This window comes from Erinaceus europaeus, chromosome 18 (assembly GCF_950295315.1).
Source record: "Erinaceus europaeus chromosome 18, mEriEur2.1, whole genome shotgun sequence".
In the NCBI taxonomy this organism is placed as follows: domain Eukaryota; kingdom Metazoa; phylum Chordata; class Mammalia; order Eulipotyphla; family Erinaceidae; genus Erinaceus; species Erinaceus europaeus.
This window is the reverse complement of record NC_080179.1, coordinates 6,783,507-6,795,799: the sequence shown is the minus strand read 5'-3', so window position 1 is coordinate 6,795,799 and position 12,293 is coordinate 6,783,507. Positions and strand designations below refer to the sequence as shown.

Sequence of the window (12,293 nt, the reverse complement as noted above, 5' to 3'; positions counted from 1 at the left end):
TCCACTGTATTTTTTATTCCACTGTATTTTTTTATTCCACTGTATTTTTTTATTCCACTGTATTTTTTTTTTATTCTGCTGTAGTGTGTGTGTGTTCGTCTGTTTTCTAGTTCTTATTTGGAATGTGTAAACCTGAAACAGTTTTAAATTTTATCTAGCTGTTAAAATATTTTATTTTTACATTTTTCTGTAATCTGTTGTTAAGAACTTTTGTACCTAGCATATATTTAGCAATATGTTCCAAGAGAGGAAAGAAGCTACACATTAGATGAAATGGTTGTAGATGCTTAAAACACAATATAATAATGATTTAAGTTAGTTACTGTACTGGAGAAATCAGACCAAAAGATGTATTCTCCGTGGGCACAGCTGTAACCTTCATAATGGCAGTAACACAACAGAATAATGTAAAATTCTCTGGAAAAGGAGGAGAATTAGTCCACCTCCATTTTTTTTATTGATTATTACTTTTTAAATTGATTTAATAATGATCATCAAGACCATAGGACAAAAGGGGTACAGCTCCCACCACCAAAACTCCCTGCCCAGTTCCCCCGTTGGAAGCTTCCCTGTTCATTGTCCCTCTGGGAGCATGGACCCAGGGGCATTGTGGGATGCAGAAGGTGGAAGGTCTGGCTTCTGGAATTGCTTCTCCACTGGATATGGATGTTGGCAGGTAGGTCCATACTCCCAGCCTGTTTCTGTCTTTCCTTAGTGGGACAGGGCTCTGGAGAGGTGGGGGTCCAGGGTACATTGGTGAGGTCCTCTGCACAGGTAGGTCAGATTGGCATCATGCAACTTGGTAGTTGAAAAGCATTAAGATATCAAGCAGAACAAATAGTTTAATAATCAGGAACCTAAAGGTAAGAATATAGCAGATGAGATTTGGGGGTGGTCTCCATTTTAGAGAAAGCTAGTAGGTCTACTTTAGGTATATTCCAAGGGGCCCATGACGTGACTAATTTTTGCCTGAGCTGGACAGCTAACATGCAGGAATCCACCTACTTTTAAGTTCTTGATGTCCAAACAGCCCCAGTGTTTTAACTCTTCCCGGGCTTTGAATTACTTGTCTTTGTCTTATTTGAAACCCATAGTAGTGTGGGTTCTGGTGCACGTTTTGAAGAATGTCTTTGTAGCTCCAGTAATTTATCTTTTTGAAATTTTATCATTCTCACTAACAGTGCTTCTAAGCCTCTTGTAAACATAGAAGTCATTGCTCATTGATGTACATTTTATTTTTACTTGTTTCTCTCAACATTTAGATTATATGTTTTCTAATGGTGCAGCTGAAATCATTTATATTGAACCATTTTTAAACCAAAAGGCGACATATTGAAAAGAAGATTATAGGGTCATGCGATAACGATTATAATTAAGTGACAGAGAAAGATGTGTGCATGAAAAAGCACAAAGGAGAAGAGTAGGTAGGTAGTTGTGGAGATAAAAGAACTTCTGCTTGAAATCGTATATATATTTAATCATAGAATATGCCCAAGCTAAATGCCAAAGTATTTTTGGTTGGAATAGGGAACTAGTTAGTGGATTATTGTGGGATACTTTGTTTCTGGCTGTCAGAGCTGCTTTGCTTAAGAGAACTGCTCGCATCACAGGAATCAGAAGCATCCTGTTGAAATTACGGACAGGTAATTTGCCCTTGTCCTCCATCGGAGCCTCGCTCCCTTCCTTTCATTCTTCTTACCAGAGCACTGCTAAACTGTGGCTTCTGGTGGTATTGAGAATTGAACCAGGAACCTTTGGTGCCTCAGGTTAGAAGGTTTATTTTGCATAACTACTATGTTATCTTTCTCTCTCTCTTTTTAAAATATTTATTTATTTATTCCTTATTTTTTTTGCCCTTGTTTTATTGTTCTTATTGATGTCATTGTTGTTGGATAGGACAGAGAGAAATGGAGAGAGGAGGGGAAGACAGAGAGGGGGAGAGAAAGACAGACACCTGCAGACCTACTTCACCTCTTGTGAAGCTACTCCCGGGGAGCCCGGGGCTCGAACCAGTATCCTTGAGCTGGTCCTTGCACTTTGCGCCACGTGTGCTTAACCCGCTGCGCTACTGCCGGACTCCCTCTCTCTCTTTTTAATTTGTCCTTTTATTTCAATGAGAAAAGTTGTTTATACCACTTAAATTACCGTGACCAGGATTTTGGCCAAGTTCCTCTCCCCTCCCCCCCCCTTATTTTTCCCTTTTATTCTTCTCTCTCCCTTTTAAAGCCAGTGTAGGGGAAAGGAAAACGAGGGTGGGGGATGGGGTTAAATGCTTGGAGGGTCAACAAAGGCTAACTTCCTTCTCAACATTGGCTGGAAGCAAGGAAGTAAGCAAGACAGTGATGATGGAAACCAAATTCGAAAGTTTTTCAGTGAGAGAATGGAGTAAAATGCATGGAACCTGGGGTGACATGCCTCTGTGTATCGACCCTGCTTTTACCCCATTGCTCATACAATTTCTTTGCCGTGAAATGGTGGAAATGACTTACAGGGTTTTTAAAAGAATCCTTTTTATTGGGGTCGGGGGGGGGGGGTTCATGGTTTACAGTACACTTGTTTACAGACACATGGGTACAGTTTCTCATCTCCTGCGCGGTCTTTTAGACCACTCCCTCCACTCACTCACCCTATCTGCATCCTCTCCCTTCATCATGAGCCTGGACCCCATAGCTCTCTCCATCGCTTCCTGTGGCCTCCTTCCCCAGAGCCTCTTGCTGTGGTTCAGTACCCCCCAGTAGGATTTTTTTTTTAATGTCTTGCAGGTTTATATGAAGGCAAATTAGACTACATGCATAAAGAAAATTTGGAGCACAATGTCTGTATGTTTGTAATGTGTATGTTTAACCAGGTGCGCCACTGCCTGGTCCCCTGTCTGTATGTTTGTAAATCAATCACACAAATAATCAACTGGTCTCCTTTCTTCCTAATCCCCAACTTTAAGATGGAGGAGTCTGTTGATTAACCCTAGAGTCCTAAATCTGCTTAACAATCTCAGGTACAGATACAGGGTTTCTTAGAGAGGGAGACTCCATTTTTTAAATTTAATTTTTTATTTATAAAAAGGAAACATTGACTAAACCATAGGATAAGAGAGGTACAACTTCACACAGTTCCCACCACCAGAACTCCGTGTCCCATCCCCTGCCCTGATAGCTTTCCCATTCTTTATCTCTCTGGGAGTATGGACCCAAGATCATTGTGGATGCAGAAGGTGGAAGGTCTGGCTTCTGTAATTGCTTCCCCGCTGAACATGGGCGTTGACAGGTGGATCCATACTCCCAGCCTGTCTCTCTCTTTCCCTAGTGGGGCAGAGCTCTAGGGAAGCAGAGCTCCAGGACACATTGGTGGGGTTGTCTGTCCAGGGAAGTCTGGTCAACATCCTGCTAATATCTGAAACCCGGTGGTTGAAAAGAGAGTTAACATACAAAGCCAAACAAATTGCTGACCAGTCATGGACCTAAAGGCTGGAATTTTTATCCACTGTGCCACCTCTCGGACCACAAGGGAGACTCCATTTTTATAGCCAAGAGTTTGCCTTTGGTATTTCCTTTTGCTGAATCTAATACTAAATTTTCTCATCAAATTAACGATATTATCACTAGTCACTGCATGAACAAATAAATCCATATACTCTGGATTAGAAAACATTTTGTGAACTGAGGCCAGCTTTGGATGTCAAGGGGTTTTAGTGTATGTTATTTTGGCAGTTGTGCAAGGATGAGACAGATGGACTGTGTAGTTTTTGAAAAAGGAATTTAGTTTAAGATCTTATTACACTTGGAATTTGTTCATATATCCAGATTCTGAGAAATTCTGAAATTAATCTTCGATGCAAAGGAATTAGTAAAAATTCCAAAATGAGCTCCATTCTGGTATATGCTGAGAAAGCCATTGCAGCAGTATGTGGTATGGATACGGTCAGTCACCACATTTCAATAGAAAATTCCAGCTCTTTTAATTATGCGCAATCTTACTTTCATACAGTTCATTATTATTAACACAACATTAAAAAATATTTATTTATTTTCCCTTTTGTTGCCCTTGTTGTTTTATTGTTGTGGTTATTATTATTGTTGCTGCTGTTGTTGTTGGATAGGACAGAGAGAAATGGAGAGAGGAGGGGAAGACAGAGGGAGGTAGAGAAAGACAGACACCTGCAGACCTGCTTCACTGCTTGTGAAGCGACTCCCCTGCAGGTGGGGAGTGGGGGCTCAAACCGGGATCCTTCCACTGATCCTTGGGCTTTGCGCCACCTGCGCTTAACCCGCTGCACTACCGCTGACTCCCAGTACACAGCCTTTTTTTTTTTACCTTCCCTTATAAAAGATAAACAGATTTATTAAAGTGAATATCCTGAGTTAACTTGTACCACCTTTATAATTTCCACTGTTTCTTTTGGAAGAAGACAATAAGAAGCTAATTCTAACTAAAGAAAGACTTAAGACATAGAGATGGCACAAATGCAGTACAGCCTCTTGTATCTTCATTCACGTCTTGAATTTCTGCTTGTTTGACCCAGATCTATCAGGTCCTTTATGACACCAGCGGAGAAGGTTTTTGTCTAGGGAACTACGTTACTATTCTATGGTTCTTGTTCTTTCAACATTTTGTCCTGCTTTATATCTTAACTGCATTTCAGCCACCAAGTTGCAAGGACTATTACGATTTCCTCCTGGCTTCCCTGGACCTCATCAATGTGTTCTGGAACCTCACTTGTCCAGAGCCCTATCCCGTTAGGGAAACATAGAAACAAGCTGCGGGGATGGATCCACCATAGCCCATTTCCGGGGGAGAAGCATTTACAGACGCCAGAACTCCCAGATTCTGCACATCATAAAGAATTTTAGTCTGGGGAGTTGGGCTGTAGCGCAGCGGGTTAAGCGCAGGTGGCGCTAAGCACAAGGACCGGCATAAGGATCCCAGTTCGAACCTCGGCTCCCCACCTGCAGGGGAGTCGCTTCACAGGCGGTGAAGCAGGTCTGCAGGTGTCTGTCTTTCTCTCCTCCTCTCTGTCTTCCCCTCCTCTCTCCATTTCTCTCTGTCCTATCCAACAATGACGACAACAACAATAATAACTACAACAATAAAACAACAAGGGCAACAAAAGGGAATAAATAAATAAAATAAATATTAAAAACTAACAAACAAAAAAAAACAAGGGCAACAAAAGGGAATAAATAAAAATTAAAAAAAAAAAAGAATTTTAGTCTATACTCCCAGAGGGATAAATGTTAGGGGAAGATGACCAGAGGCTCTCAATTCCAATTCCACCAGGACCAGGGAGAGAAAAGGGCTGGGGGTGGTTGTGGGAGGAGAACACGGAGAATTAGTAGGTGTGACTTAGTAATGAAGAGAAGGCATCAGGACCATAGGGAAAAATAGGCAAATATATATAAATATAGAAGATAATTACAGAAGTAATAGTCAACCCATATCTGTGACCTTGGAGAACTACTGCAGTTTCCAGTGGAGGGAATGGTTATCATTGGGGTTTGGTCTCTTCTCCCTGTGGCCATTTTTTTAAGTTTATTTATTTGTATTATTATGACAGAGATAGAATGAAATAGGGCAAAAGAATGGAAGAGATAGAGAGAGGGAAAGAAAGTTACTATGCAGGCACTCATGCTTTCCTGGTTATGCTACTGCTTGGTCCCTTCTAAAAGTCTTAAAAACGGGCTGATTTTTTTTTTTTTTTTGCAAGTTCATGCGTTTCATTTCTCTATATTTCACATAGGAGCGAAACCATCTGGTAGTTGTCTTTTTGCAGCATAATCACCTCCAATTCCCTCTATTTTGTCCCGAAGGATACAGCATTGCCTTTTTTAATTGTAGAGTAGTATTCTCTGGAATAGAGGTCCTATAACATTTTATCTGCTCATCTGTTGCTGGCCCTTGAAGTCACAGCCATCTTTTGGCTTGTGTGGATAATACAGTTATGACCGTAGCGGTGCATATGTCCCTTCAAATTAGTGTTTCGGATAAATGCCCAACAGTGGTACTGCTGAGTCATAAAGCACTTTCATTTCTATTTCTTTTAGGATTGTTTCATTTCTATTTCTTTTAGGATTGTTTCGTACTGTTTCCTCTAGTACTTCATGAGCTGGCATTCCCACACAGTGTGTAATAGAGCTCCTCTCTGGGAGAAATTGCTTTTAATTGAGTAGCAGCTACGTGTTCTCTGCACAACTTTTCTTTTTAAAGAAATAAATCTTTTTTAAAAAACATTTTATTTATTTATTAATGAGAAAGATAGGAGGAGAGCGAGAAAGAACCAGATATCACTCTGGCACGTGTGCTGCTGGGGATTGAACTGGCGACCTCATGCTTAAGAATCCAATGCTTTATCCACTGCACCACCTCCTGGACCACGATAACTTTTATTTCTTCTAGGTAAACCTGTCCACTGACATTTGCTCCAGGGGCCCATCAGATCATGTTTGTTGCAACTATTTATTTGTTTATTTATTTATTTTAGACCTAAGGGTTATATTTCTTATTTCAGTTTGAGGTCATTAATCCAAAATGCAACATGTTAGATTTATTCACATGCTGCTTCACTCTTCATGGTTGGGGTGAGTGAGAGGAGGATGAGGTGGTAACCAGCCTTAGTGTTCACTCCTGTCCTGCCTGGAACCATTGGGCTTGATTCCTGGCACTGAAGAAAATGACAGATCTTCTGGTCTATCAAGTGTTGTTGTTGTTTTGAATTAAAAAAATGCTTTAAAATATTTTATTTGCTAGAAATTTGTTTCAAATTGTCAAGCCTCAATGATAGATAGAATTTTTAAAAATAGGGCCCCAGATCACATCAAATCGATGGGGTTTACAGTCAACAATATTTATACCCCTTCCGTGATCCAGCTTTCTGGTCCTCTTTCCAGCCGTGACATCCTCTCTCCAGACAATAACTTGGATCCACTGGCATATCAGATTCCAGGCTCAGGGGGAAAAACAACAACAACAATAACAAAAAACTAGTATAGCCACAGGCCCTTTGGAATTTAACAAAAATATGCCTACTAGCTATCTATAAAATGGAGGACCCCCCCCCCCCCAACTCTTCATCTGCACTATTCCAGCCCTTAGGTCCATGATTGGTCAACAACTTTTTTGGCTTTGTATGTTAACTCTCTTATCAACCACCAGGTTGCAGATGCTAGCATGATGCTGACCAGACCTCCCTGGACAGAGGACTCCACTAATGTGTCCTGGAGCTCCGCTTCCCCAGACGTAGACACCCTCCTCACCTACTTCTTATTACAGTTGTCTCACTCACTCCAAAGCTAACCTAATCAAAGCAAGGCCTGCAAAAGCTAAATAAGGGCAAGAGACTGACATACTTTTTAAAAAATTATCTTTACTTATTGATTGGATAGAGACAGAAATCGAGGGGGAAGGGATAGAGAGGGTGAGAGACAGAGAGACACCTGCAGCCCTGTTTCACCATTTGTGAAGCTTTCCCCCTGCAGGTGGGGACTTGGGGGCTAGAACCAAGGTCCTTATGCATTGTAACATGTGTGCTCAACCAGGTGCGCCACCACCCAGCCCAGAGACTGGTATACTTTAATGGTGACTCTCTAGTTACTATCCAGCCACCCCATCAGCTGGGGCCCTAGTTGTGGAGTCCTGAAGATTCCCAAACAGACATGATGAGCCTACATCTCGAATAAATCCCTCTCTCCATTGTTACCGGTCATTTCTATGAAGAACAACACAATAGACCCCTTTTTTGGGCCCCCATAGGACCTTGCCCTCAACGTGGATCAACAATGGTAGAGAATGTTCCATCCTCCGAAGAGAGGCTGGCCAATATACTCTATGCTACTCTTGAGGAAGATGGGTCCTAATATTGGGGCAGCTTGGAACGTTCCTACTTATGACCACAGGATGTGAGCTCAGATCTACAGGGATGCAGAGGACACACAGGCTCCTAAACTGAATATGAGCCCCAGATCACATCAAATTGGTGGGGTTTACAGTCAATAATATCTATACCCCTTTCCCATATTTGGGAGCTACTCTCTTCCCTGATCCAGCTTTCTGGTCCTTCTGCCAGCCATGACATCATTTCCCCAGACAATAATTAGAATCCACCTGTATATCACCTTTCAGGCCCAGGTTAAAACAAACAAATGAAAAAACACTAGTATAGCCACAGGCCCTTTGGAATATAACTTCTTCTTCTTCTCCTAGCGTTTGCCCTTCTTCCGTAGACAGTCAACAGCGTCAGGTTGAGCCTGATGTAAAGTTTCGAGACCTCCTTTGAATCTGGAGAGGTGGCAGTCATTGACTATGTGGGTCATAGTCTGTCTGGAGCCGCAGGGGCAGTTCGGGTCGTCTCTGGCTCCCCAGCGATGGAACATAGCGGCGCACCGGCCATGGCCTGTTCGATAGCGATTGAGGAGGGCCCAGTCATAACGTGCCAGGTCAAAGCTGGGTTGACACTTGCAGGGGTCTGTGATGAGGTGTTTGTTCTTGACCTCAGCTGACTGCCGGCTCTGTTTCCAAGAGTCTGGAACAGAGAAGTTCACTGTAGGCGTAGGGGACCAGATTGGGTGACGAGACCTCAAGCGTTGGACAGGGTGGGCGAAGATATCCGCGCATATTGGCAGGTCCGGTCGAGCGTAGACGCGGGAAATGAACTTAGATGATGCCGCATCCCGACGAATATCTGGCCGGGCGATGTTGCTAAGAACTGGCAGCCATGGAACCGGGGTGGAACGGATGGTTCCAGAAATGATCCTCATGGAGGAATATAATTTGGAATCGACCAAGTGGACATGGGGGCTACGGAACCATCCTGGGGCACAGTATTCTGCAGTGGAATAGCATAATGCCAGAGAGGATGATCGCAGTGTGGCAGCGCTCGCGCCCCATGAGGAGCTGGCCAGTCTTGCAATGATGTGATTCCTCGCGCCCACCTTTGCTGCAGTTTTTATGAGATGTTCGTGAAATGACAGGGTGCGATCGAGAGTAACGCCAAGATAGACTGGCTGGGCTTCATGCCGGATTCTCGTATCGCCAAGCTGCACATTAAGCTCACTCGAGGCCGAGGCATGGTGTAGATGGAAAACAGATGATACCGTTTTTGCAGTGCTAGGGATTAGTAGCCATTTTTTTACAGTCATCAGATATCAGAGACATGTCTTTCGTGAGTGTTTCCTCGAGGATGTCAAACTTGGATGCCTGAGTTGCACAGCAGATGTCATCGGCATAGATGAACTTCCTTGAAGAAGTTTCTGGAAGGGAATATAACTAAAATGTGCCTACTAGCTATCTACAAAATGGAGGGCTCCCCCCCAACTCTTCATCTGCACTATTCCAGCACTTAGGTCCATGACTGCTCAACAATTTGTTTGGCTTTGTATGTTAACTCATTTCAACCACCAGGTTGCAGATGCTAGCATGATGCTGACCAGACTTCCCTGGACAGACAACCCCACCAATATGTCCTGGAGCTCTACTTCCCCAGAGCCCTTCCCCACTAGGGAAAGAGAGACAGGCTGGGAGTATAGATCCACCAGTCAATGCCCATGTTCAGTGGGGAAGCAATTACAGAAGCCAGACCTTCCACCTTCTGCATCCCATAATGACCCTGGGTCCATGCTCCCAGAGGGATAAAGAATAGGAAAGCTATCAGGGGAGGGGATGGGAAACAGAGTTCTGGTGGTGGGAACTGTGAAGTTGTACCCCTCTTATCCTATGGTTTTTGTCAATATTTCCTTTTTGGTACCAGGGCTTTCTGTATACATGATTTACTGTTCCCAGTGGATTCCTTTTATGGACTTTTTCCCCCCCTCTTTTCCAGTGTCTGTATTTATGCTGAAAGTCCAGGTGAATGATGTCATCAGTCGTCAGTACCTGAGTCAAGCAGTGGTAGACGTGTTTGTCAACTACACGAAGACAAATTCCACAGTAACTAAAAATAATGGAGCAGTGTTGATAAGAGTCCCCTATAAGTTAGGACTCAGCTTCACCATTGTCGCTCACAAGGATGGCTACTTGTTGACACCTTTGCCTTGGAAGAACGGGAGAATGCCAAGTAAGTGCTAAAACAGTGTCGTTCCTTTATTCAGTTTACTTTCTTTTTCTCTGCTTAGGGATTATCTTGTTTTAAGAAGTTGAAAATGAGAATATCAGGGGTCGGGTAGTGGTGGCACACTGGGTTAAGTGCACATAGTACTAAGCACAAGGACCTGCTTCAGGATCCAGGTTCGAGCTCCCACTCCCCACCTACTGGGAGAACACTTCATAAGTGGTGAAGTAGGTCTGTAGGTGTCTATTTTTCTCTTTCACTCTCTGTCTCCCCTTCCTCTCTCAATTTCTCTCTGTCCTAGCCAATAAAATAGGAAAAAAAAAAAAAGGCAGCCAGGAGCAGTGCTGGCACCAAGCCACAGCAATAACCCTGGAGGAAAAAAAAAGAAAAGAAGAAGAAGAAAATGATAATATATCTCTGTGAAGTTCATTTAAGAACGCTGGGAGGTGAAACCTGGATGAAAGCATTATTTCTTCAACAGAGGGGTTGAATCGATCCTGAGTGGGGTCTGTGCTGTGCTCCAAAGCTTATCTGCTGCTGGTAGTGAGGGATTTTGGCATCTACTGCTCGCTAAAAGGTCAGCGAGCAGTAGATGGAGCTAGTTAATGGAAAAACTTCCTCAAAAGATGAGACAGATACCTTTAGACTGGGGCCAGGTGGTGGCACACCTGGTTGAGTGCTCATATTATAATGCGCAAGGACCCAGGTTCAAGCCCGCTGGTCCCCACCTGCAGGGGAAAGCTTCACGAATGGTGAAGCAGGGCTGCTGGTCTCTCTGTCTCTCTCTCTCTCCCCCCCCCCCTTTCATCTCAATTTCTCTCTTGTCGCTATCCAGTAAATCAATAAAAAAAATAGCTTAGACTTACATTATAAACCATAAACCAGGGCTGGAGAGACAACATAATGATTAGGCTCTGAGATGCCAGATTCAATCCCCAGTACCACCATAAACCAGAGCTGAGCAGTGCTCTGGTGAAAAATAAATAAGTAAATAAACAAATAAATAAATTAATACATAGAGTAGTTATGGAAGGTTCTTTAGCATGAAGGGCATAAATTGTTTGGAAAGAGAATTTGCTTAACAGTATAACAACAAATATTGGTAAGTCAATAAAGTACTCAAGTATTATAAGTCTAAAAAGTATTCAAGACTTCTAGAGGCCTGGCTAATGGAGCAGCCTTTTTAGATCTGTCTCCTGATAAGTAAATTAATACATACATACATACATACATACATACATGGGGGGATGGGCAGTAGCTCAGTGAGTTAAGCACACATGGTGCCAAATACCTGGACCAGTTTGAGCCCAGGCTCCCCACCTGCAGGCGGAGGTCACTTCATAGGCAGTGAAGCAGGTCTGCAGGTGTCTTTCTTTCCCCCTCTGGCTTCCTGTCTTCCCTCAATTTCTCTCTGTCCTATCCAACAATGACGACATCAATAACAACAACCACAATAAACAACAAGGGCAACAAAATGGAAAAAATGACCTCTAAGAGCAGTGGTAGTGCAGGCACCAAGCCCCAGCTGGAGGCAAAAAGAAAAAAAAGAAAAAAATCACCTGAAAACCCAGCCATGATCTCTCTAGAAACACACTAAGCCACAGCCACCACGTTGCAGATGCTACTGTGATTTTATCCTGAACTCTCTAGGCAGACGACCTCACCAATGTGTCTTGGAACCTCCCCTCCCCAGAGCCCTGCCCCAATAGAGAAAGAGAGAAACAGGCTCGAGGTGTGGATCCACCTGCCAACGCCCATGTCCAGCGGAGAAGCAATTACAGAAGCCAGAACTCCCACCTTCTGCACCCCATAAAGAGTTTTGGTTCATACTCTCAGAGGGAGAGAAATATTAGGGGAAGATGACCAGAGGGTTGTGAACTCCAGTTTCATCTGGACCCACAGAGAGAAGAGGGGGGGGGGAAGAAGTGGGGAGGATACTCAGAAATAATAGGTGTGACTTAGAAAGGAAGAAAAGGCACAACCATAGGAAAAAATGGGCAAATATATATAAATCTAGGTAGATAGTAATTGAAATAATAGTCAACCCTTATCTTTGATCTTGGAGAACCACTGCAGTTTCCAGTGGAGGGAATGGGGACACAGAAGTCTGGTGGTGGGAAAGGTGTGGAATTACACCCCTGTTACCTTCTAATTTTGTAAATCAATATATACCTGCACCTGATTTTAGAGAACACCATTAATCACTGTAATTTTCTCTGAGGGGAGACAACCACAAGTAATGAGGTGCAGTGTGAGC

The 12,293-nt window shown here is 43.2% G+C and overlaps 1 protein-coding gene across 3 annotated transcripts in view; it reads left to right on the top strand.

The window, feature by feature from the left end:
- Positions 1–12,293, top strand: part of FAM171B (family with sequence similarity 171 member B) — a 66,068-nt gene that overhangs the window by 34,136 nt on the left and 19,639 nt on the right. For all 3 annotated transcript variants that reach the window (XM_060177610.1, XM_060177609.1, XM_016191047.2), the window contains one exon: positions 9,809–10,042. In XM_060177610.1, the coding sequence (XP_060033593.1) occupies positions 9,809–10,042 (234 nt within the window). The remainder of the gene's footprint in view (positions 1–9,808; positions 10,043–12,293) is intronic.